The sequence below is a fragment of the Strongyloides ratti genome (genome assembly GCF_001040885.1).
Source record: "Strongyloides ratti genome assembly S_ratti_ED321, chromosome : 1".
Lineage (NCBI taxonomy): Eukaryota > Metazoa > Nematoda > Chromadorea > Rhabditida > Strongyloididae > Strongyloides > Strongyloides ratti.
Genome location: NC_037307.1, coordinates 8,750,441 through 8,760,083, shown reverse-complemented (window position 1 = coordinate 8,760,083; position 9,643 = coordinate 8,750,441). Strand labels below are relative to the sequence as shown.

Genomic DNA, 9,643 nt, shown 5'->3' with positions numbered 1-9,643 from the left:
AAGATGGATGACTTGGATGATTAATATACAAAAAGGTAAATGTTAGTACATATTTTTGTCCATCTAAGACAAATGGTAACGCTTCTTCATCTCAATGTTAATATTTTTATATTGAAAAGTTGTTATCATTCACATATTCTGTCATTACATCTCTTTTCTACCATATAAAATAGATACCTTTAACTATTCGACTTTCATATTTTTCTTATATATATATATATAAATATATATTATAACAAAAGCCCATCATTATAATATTATTTCAAATAAAATTATCTCTTGAAGAAACCTCCCGATTTTTATATTATATTTAAAAAAAAAAAATTAGTTATAAAAATTTGTTAGTAAAAAATTTTAATTAATGAAATATATTTTTTTTTATCATAATTATTAAAAAGAACTTTTTTTTTAATCGTGATCGTTGATTATTTAATTCTTTATTTTAAATTTTCTTATCACTCTGAACTTATTATAGCAAAATTTTTCTTTTTTACAGATTTATTAATTATAACTTTTTAAAAAAAAAAAAGAATTTATATTTGACTATATTTCAAATATATATTAAATAATAAAGTTTTAAACTGAAGACAGATATATAAAAATTTTACCATCTAATTAAAATTTATATTTTTTTTTTATAAATATATATAAATATTATATATATATTTATTTTTTTTCTCATCCTGGTGTAGATTAGGTAATTTAAAGAATTAAAATGAGTGGACATCCATACTCACAACAATATACTTCTATAAGTTCGCATTATCAACAAAGTGGTCACTTACCTTCTACAAATGGTTTTCCTTCAACATCATCACCATCAACTAATAATTCTGGAAATAATCAATTACCAACATCATCATCACCAGCATCAGTTTCAACCTCTATTCATAATTCATCAAGGAGTGAGGATGTTGTAATGAATTCAATATCATCATCACCATCCTCCTCCAGAAGTTCACATTTTATGGGAAGTGGTAATGGTGGTGGTGGTGGTAATTCATCTATTCACAATACTGGTAATAATTGTGTTATTAATCGACAGCCAAACCTTCAATCAGATACTTCCGGTATTCCTTCCTATGAAACAGGTTCTGGTGCCTCTTCTGCATCCTCCTCACATACAAGATTAACCTCTAATGGAGATGATTCAGGGGTTGGTTCATCACATAATTTGTCTCATTTTGAACAAACTGATCATACTACAACATTTTCACATCATGTCAGAAATGAAGATTCATTTGTTCATGGTGTTATTAGGACATCTAATAATACAGAAGATCTTGAACCAATAGAAAGAGATCGTTGTAATACATGGCCATTAAGAAGAGCTGCTTTTGATCAAAATAGTAATTCTCCAACTGTATATGATAAGATACCTGAAGAGTCAGAGTAATTTTAATATCCCTTTAAAAATTTAATCTAATATATCTTTTATTTTTTAATAATTTTTTTTAGTTTTTGTGATAGTTCTGAAAATCTTCCATTAGATAATTCAAAACATGAACTTAATATTAATAGTAATTTACATCAATCACCTTTATCTTCAAATATCAATTCATCTACAGATTACTCCAGAACATCTTCTCTTAATAATTCACTTCTTGGTAATAGGCATGAAACTAATTCATTTACCGATTTAAATAATTCATCTGGGATTAAAGAAGAAATTGATCATATGAATGGTTTTGATCCATCAACGACACCTAAAAAGACAACAACAAGAAGGAATGCTTGGGGTAGTCATAGTTATGCTGATTTAATTACACAGGCAATCCAGTCTAGTCCAGAACAAAGATTAACATTATCGCAAGGTAATCTATAATATATATATATTTTCTTTCTTAATTATTATCTTTTTTTTTCTTCTAGTGTATGAATGGATGGTTACAAATGTTCCTTTTTTTCGTGATAAAGGAGATAGTAATAGTTCTGCCGGCTGGAAAGTAGGTTTTTAAATTTTAAAAATTTTTATTTTATCTTATGATAAAAAAATATTTATATAAAAGTCACAATTTTCTATATAAATTTTAAAATATTTTTAATTTATATTTCTATATATTATATCATAATTATTGTTTAATTAAAGATTATTAATATTGTTTAATCAAAAATTAATTATATGGTTGAATTAATTAATTAATGTGTAAAATACTATTTTATTATAAAATTTTACTCAATAGTATTAAAATTTCTTATTCCACTTAATTAATATACTAAAGTCATTTATTATTTTTTTATTAATTAGTAAAAAAAAAAAAAAGAAGAATGACGTATTTTTATTTCTAAACATAAGTTGTATTGTTATATTAATTTATTAATTTAATAATAATAACCAGTGAATTGTTTTTATTTTACTATTTTAAAGATACACACATGTAGATCTCTCGCTCTTTTTTTTTTTTAAACAAAAATACATTTTTTTAATGAATATTAAGGAACAATTTTTATTTAAAAATTTATTTCTCCCAAATCACTTAATAAATATATTCATTTTTAGTGCTTACTATTAAGATTGTTATTAAATTTATGATATTGTTACAATTTTTTTCTTACATTTTTATGTCATATTTTTTTTTTTTATCATTTTTCACTAAGAATTTTAAATCGTTTCTTATTAATTTATTACACATGATACTTTTCATTCATCTTTTTTTTTATCTGTTCCATGACACTTGTTGTATTAGTATATATATATATATATTTATCCATATATAAGATATATGTGGATGGCACACAATAAAAATAAAAATATATATATATTCTTGTTATTAAAATTTATTTTTTTTACTTCTTTTGACCTTACCATTTTGAAGAAATTCTTATTTTCTATTTTTAATTGAAAAATTATACTTTGACATTTCAAAGACAAATAAATTTTCATTATAAAAAATATCAAATTATTTATGGATATATATATTTATATTTTCAAAACTTAAGAATTGTTTTTAATATTACTGTAATCAACCACACACAATTTTTCTTTCTCTCTCTCTCTCTTAGTAATTGGATACCTTTTGGTATAAAAAAAAATTTTTTTTTTTTATAATTTTCACTTATTTTAAATAATTTATCTTTATTTATTTGTTTTTTTTCCACTACCAAACATCAAACTGTCACATAATTTTATCTTTTGAAAAAAAAAAAATCTTACTCTCAATATTTTTTATGATTTTTTAAATATCTTTTGCGATATATAATATACATATATCATATGTATATGTATATATTTCTTAAGCCTCGTGATTTTAAGATATTAAAAGCAAGAATGTACGCAAGTGTGTTTTTAATAATAGTTAGACAATCAAAAAAAAAAAAAAAATTCAAACACTACTGATTTGTTAAATACTATTCTTCTCCCTTTTTACTTATTGTCAAAAAAAAATAGAGTAATTTAAACGTTATTCAATTTTTTAGTTTTATTTAAAACCAACAATCGTCTTTTTTTTTATTATATCAACACATTGAAAATGATAGAGAGCTATAATTTATATATATATATATATCATATTATTAGATATAAAATGATATCCAAATTCATTGCTTTATTTTATCAAATAAGTATTAATATATCTTTTTTTTTTATTACCATTCTAAAAATATTTTATCAATCTTAATAAAAGAAAAAAAAAATATAATAGTAGATTTTTAATATTAAAATGTAATTTTTTTTCATTTTATTTTGTCTTCCAATTAATAAATATATATACTTTATTTAAAAGTTTTTTTTTTCACATAAATAGATACTATTTCTTATTTTCTCATATTCCATATATTGGTGTGGTCAAGTGTTAGGTATCTTGTTATATTTTTAGATAAACGGAGAGAAAAGGGAAAAAAAAAATTGAATAAGGTAACGGTAAAAAAGGTTTAGAGTTAGTGAGAAATATTTGCTTTATCAGCTACTTTACAATTTAAATTGTGTTTATAATGTTAATTCTTCATGAATTATATCTATACATTTATATCTACCCACACCTATACATGTAGATGCTCTTTTTTTTATATATATAAATATTGAAATTTGAGAAATACTATATTTTATTTTTGTCAAAGAAAAAAAAAATACTTATCATTCTGTTTTGTTGCAAGGAATAAGAATAATATAAAACTTAAAAAAAATATATATTTTAAAAGAAAGATGTATTTCTCACTAATTTTTTATGTAAGAAATTTTTTTTTTTTTATCTTTATATGTTCTCTATATTTTTTTATTGTAAAAAGATGTTTTTTTTTATGTATAGCTTGAATATATATATGTATATATAACTATACAATTGATATACAATATGAACTAATATAAATTCTTTTTTTTATTATATTGAAAAAGATGGTTATTAAAAAAGTAAATAAAGTTGATATAATACCAGTCACTTTCATTTTTAATAGTATGAAAGAAAAAAAAAAGCATGTGAAGATTTTATTTAATATATATATAAATATATTAATATTATTATATCATAACCTTTTTTAAACTCTATTATTTTTATTTTAAATAAAAAAAAAAATCTTTTATCTTTCACTTCATCAACCACTAATAGTATTAGTGAAAATGAGATTGTGAAGTTAATTACCTTTGAGGATTATTTTTAACCCATCTCTTTTATTATCAAATATTTCTTAATTGTCATTATTTTAAAATATATATTCATTTTTCATTACAAGTAAAATATAAAAAAAATTTTTTTTTTTCAATAAGAGTATAGTTTAATTAATTATTACTTATTTTCTCTTATTTTTACTTAATTACTTTTTATTATTAATTAAGTAGTATTGCAATTTTTTAACTCACCAATCTATCATTTTTTTTTCTTTTATTATACTAAAAGCAAGTTTCATTTTTATTAAAAAATATATTTAAATATTCACTATTATTAGTAATGCACTTCCTCTAAATATTAGTTATATTATATTATAACCAATAGTAATTTTTAGACTACCGTTATTATTTACTTATAATTTTAAAAATTTTTTTTTTTTTTTTGGCATTTATTAAAATAAAGTCACATAAAATACATATATAATTTTTTTTTTAAATATTTTGGTCCCTTTACCATCACATGTTTTAATTCATTTTTCTCCTACCAAAGACATTTTTAAGCCTTTTCAAAATAATGGACATTGTAGAAAGTAGTAAAGAGTCTCTGATGCCATATTTTTAATGTTTTGATAGTGTGAAAGAATGATAACAAAAAAAAGAAAGAACTCTTTATATTAATTTGTTTCTCTCTCTCTCTTTAATAACTTATTTTATACCACCCCCCAATACCTTATATATTTTATTTTTATATGTTTTTTTTTTGTATTATAACTATCCAAATATCCTTGTACTTCTATATATATATATATTTTTTATTAGTTAAAAACATACATCTTTTAAAAAAAAAATACATCTTTTTTCTATCATTAATTGTTTGATTGAGGACCAAAGATAAGAAAGCTTTTAAAGTGTTTATAGATGTATGTATATAACTATCAAAAGAACTATCCTTATCTTTTTTAATTGTTTACCACAAATGAAACCTTTTACTTTCTTTTAACCCCATGAACAATAAAATAGTTGATATGTACCATTCTCATTATTTGAAAAATATAATTTTCATTTTATTTTATTACTAAAAGAGTTTACAAAAAGGATCCTAGATTATATTACGTTGTTTGACTTTTTTCCTAAAATATATTTATCTTCAAAAATATATATTTATATTATTTTTTTTTTTTTGTAATTTATTATGTCTATATCGTTCATAACTTTAGGAACTTACTTTATATTTTCTTATAATACATTTTTAACCTTCTTCTTTCTGTCTATGATTTACTAATTTAATTACCTTATCTCTTCAGACCAGATATATTAACTATCCATTTACCATATTTTTTTTTTATACAAAATTTAATTAAAGAATTCTTTTTACTCTTTTATCAGTTTTATATTTTTTCAACCCACATATATATACATATGTATAGATATATTCATTTATTCATTCTTTTTTTTTTTATTTCCTCACAAATAAACATTTATACAAAATAAAGGTTCGCGCAGGCTTTTGTAAAAGGATAGATTAACCTCTTCTCTATTTTTTTTTTTTTTTTTTTATTTTATTTATAACAAAGAAGTAATTAAATACATAATACTTTTTTTTTTTGTATATAGAAAAAGTAACTTCAACCAAATTATATACAATCATTTATAAACATTTTGTAATTTCCAAATTTTTCTAGACTTTATTTTTAATTTTTTTTATTATAAACATAACATTCCTCGGTCATTTATTTATGTTCTTTAAATGTTTACACAAATACAAAGTTCATTATTATCTGTATAATAAAGAATAAAACTTTTAAAGGCATAAAAATTTGTTGTTTACTTTATATAGACAAAAATAGATGTATCTTCTTATCATATTCTTATCATTTTCTTCTATCATCCATAATGATACATAAAAAAAAAACAACAAAAATATATTTTTATTATATTGTCAAATGTAAAATATATGTAAACTTTTTAATATACATGTGAGCCCTCTTATCAAAATGTTATGGTATTTTAGAAAGTCGTTTTATTAATGATATAAAGAATAAAAAAAGAATCTTCAGCTTTAATCATACACATATCCCTTTTTTAACTTTTTTTTTTCTCACTACCAACAGAGTTCTCCATTTATCTCCATCCCACTTATAAATATATTTATAAATATATATATATATATTTTTATCCTTTAAAAGAGGAAGACAGAATATAAAAAAAAAAAAAAATTAGATAGCCGTGATAGTCTGATGTTTGGTAAGGGGAAAAAAATTCTCCTTAACACTTTTTTTTTGATGTCATCCACATTCTTTTACCCATAATAAATTTCTCTTTTCATCATATTTATTCTCTCCCTTCTATACTCCATATTATATTATATTTAAAAGTTTTTTTTTTTTTTTTTATCTTTTATATATCTCCTTTTCATGTTCATCCTGAAATGTAAAGGTTTGTCAAAACTTGTGATATCCTTCTCCTGTCCTGTTAATGGACCTATGTCTTTCTCTCTCTCTCTCTTTTATTCTTTTTTTTTTTTCCTTTTTTTTCATTCAAATTATCCACACTAACTGATAATTAAAATTATTTTCTATCAAAAATTTTTCTTTCTCTCTCTTTTTTTTTTTCAAAACATCAAAGTAATGCTATAGTTTTATCAAAAGGCGGCCGTTCGCTTAAAAATAAATATTACATTATACATATAGATGTTGAGAAGTAGGAATGAGATGAAAAATTATTTTTATCCACCATAGAAGAGAAAGGAAAAATATATAAATATGTGTATGAAAAGAGACCAACATACAGATTTAATTTTTTATACTCTTCTTCTCCTTTCATCCAATCATCTGACCGTCGGAGTTTTTTTTTTTTTTGGCTTTTTTTTTTTACGAAATGCCTTCTATCTCTCTTTTGTGTGTATGTAAAATAACACACCATTTTTCAGGACGCTCCTTCTTTTTTTTTTTACATATGTTATATATATTATATTTTTATATATACGTATATATATATATATTTCATATACATATTTAAAAAAAAAAAAAAATAAAAAAGTCTCATACCACAACTAAATACATTTTTTATCTTAGTGTGTTGAGTATTTTTTTTTTCTCTCTTTTAAGATTTTTTTTTCTTTTTTTTTAAATTATTCAATTGATAAATACTTTCCCCCACTCTTTAGTTCTTTTTTTTTCAAACTAACCTTTTTGTTGTGATGGTGATTATCACCACAACTAAATTAAAAAAAAAAAAAAGATGGACGTTTGTCATTTCTCTCTTTAGGGGTTTTGTGATATAATATGACTATTTATATATTATAAAACGTTGAAAGAATGTATAAAAATTTTTATATATTTTTAATATTAAATATAATGTATGAGAATGTGATAAAGATATATATAAGTTGGCCAAAAGAGTTGAATATTTTATATTGTCCATTTTAATGTAATAAGAACTCTTCACTTTTTTTTTTTTTAACTTAATATGAGAATACTTTTATATTTAATAGTGAAAGTTAAAATGTAGATGTATAAATTTTAGGAAAAATAAAAATTGAAAACATATTCATAAAAGTAGACAGAATGATGATAAAAAAAAAATGAAATTAAGTGATGACAGAGAGAATGAATTTTTTTTTTATAATTTAAAAATTGTTTAAAATGTATTTTAGAGATATTTTTATATACATTTTTTTTTTTGTAGTTAAAAATATATTATAATGGTTTGTAAAAGATCTTTTTTTTTCCAATACATTAAACATTTTTTTTTAATAGTTATTTCTATATCAACAATTATTGGTACTAGCTTTTTTTATATATAAAATTATCTCCAACTATTGTAAAAAATGTAGTTTTAATAATAATATATAAATACAACTAGTCTTTAACTACCTCAATTTTTCTCTTTTTTCTTGGGGTAGAAAAATAAAGAATATTTTATTTTATATCCATACAGGTTACCTTTATATATGTACCTATATGAGGTGATAAAAAATGTTTTTAAATCTATTAATATAACATGTTTTTAAGCTCACCTCAATTTTTTTTTTTTGTCAATTTTTCAATGTAATTATCTTATTTTCAAAAGTTCATTTGTCTTTATTTCTAAGTATAATAGATGTTCTTAAGACAAATATGTCCTTTTATTTTATCACCTAATAATTTTACTTTATTAATTTTTAATTTATACTAATAAACATTTAATTTGCATCAATGATTAAATTAATAAACAAAAAGGCAATATTTTTCTCATTCCATCAGTTTCTTTTTTTTTATTAATAATATGTGTAAAGTATTTATTTTTATTTTATATATATTTATTGTATAAATGTACCATATAAATATATAGTCAGGACAACTACTTTCATTTATAAACAAAAAAAAATATATTCTCTATCTTAAGATTTTTTTTTGAGTTGCGCAAAGAAAACTTAGTTTGATAAGCGTCTTTTAGTGTAAAAAACATATTCTTGTTTTTTTAGACTAACTCTTAAATTCTTATTTTTTTTTTCTTATCTTCAGTCTTTTAATCAAATTTCTTTCTTTTTTTTTTCTTATTTTCTCCACCTCCTTTTTTTTAGTATATTTTATTTTTTTTCTCATTAATTATTACCAAACAGTCAAAAAAAAAAAAAACTCTTTTCTTTTTATAAAATTATGTTTTGAAAGAACTATGAAAAGTAATTTAAATTTTTTATTTCTTTTTTTTTGTTATACTTTTTCTTATTCATTTATCATGGTCCCAAAACTCTCATTTCCTATCTTTTTATTACATAGTTGTCTCTTTTTTTTTAAAAAAGGAAACGTAATAAATTTTAAAAAATAGTTTAACGTTGTCTTTTTTTTTATGTAAAAAAAAAATGATTTTATTTATCACTCTCTCTTTTATACAAAATATAATACATACATACATTTAAATAAAAAAATAAATAATATTTTAACATTGCCAAGACATTTCGTTATATACATTTATTCTTATCACATGTTACTCTTTCAACTAATCATCTTACATCATTTATTTATCAATAGCCTTCAGTTTGCTCTTTTATAATTCTTCAGTATATGTAAAATAAAAAAGATACACCAAAACCTCTCTAAACAACTTTTCTCTCCTAACTTA

The 9,643-nt window shown here is 20.7% G+C and overlaps 1 protein-coding gene across 1 annotated transcript; it reads left to right on the top strand.

The window, feature by feature from the left end:
* Positions 1 to 715: 715 nt before the first annotated feature.
* On the top strand, positions 716 to 1,958 carry SRAE_1000273700 (Transcription factor, fork head domain and Winged helix-turn-helix DNA-binding domain-containing protein; the record flags this gene model as incomplete). Its single annotated transcript, XM_024649848.1, has 4 exons — positions 716 to 1,392; positions 1,459 to 1,520; positions 1,569 to 1,814; positions 1,873 to 1,958. The coding sequence occupies 4 exons, from the start codon at positions 716 to 718 to the stop codon at positions 1,956 to 1,958; spliced, it is 1,071 nt and encodes a 356-aa protein (XP_024503684.1).
* Positions 1,959 to 9,643: the final 7,685 nt, after the last annotated feature.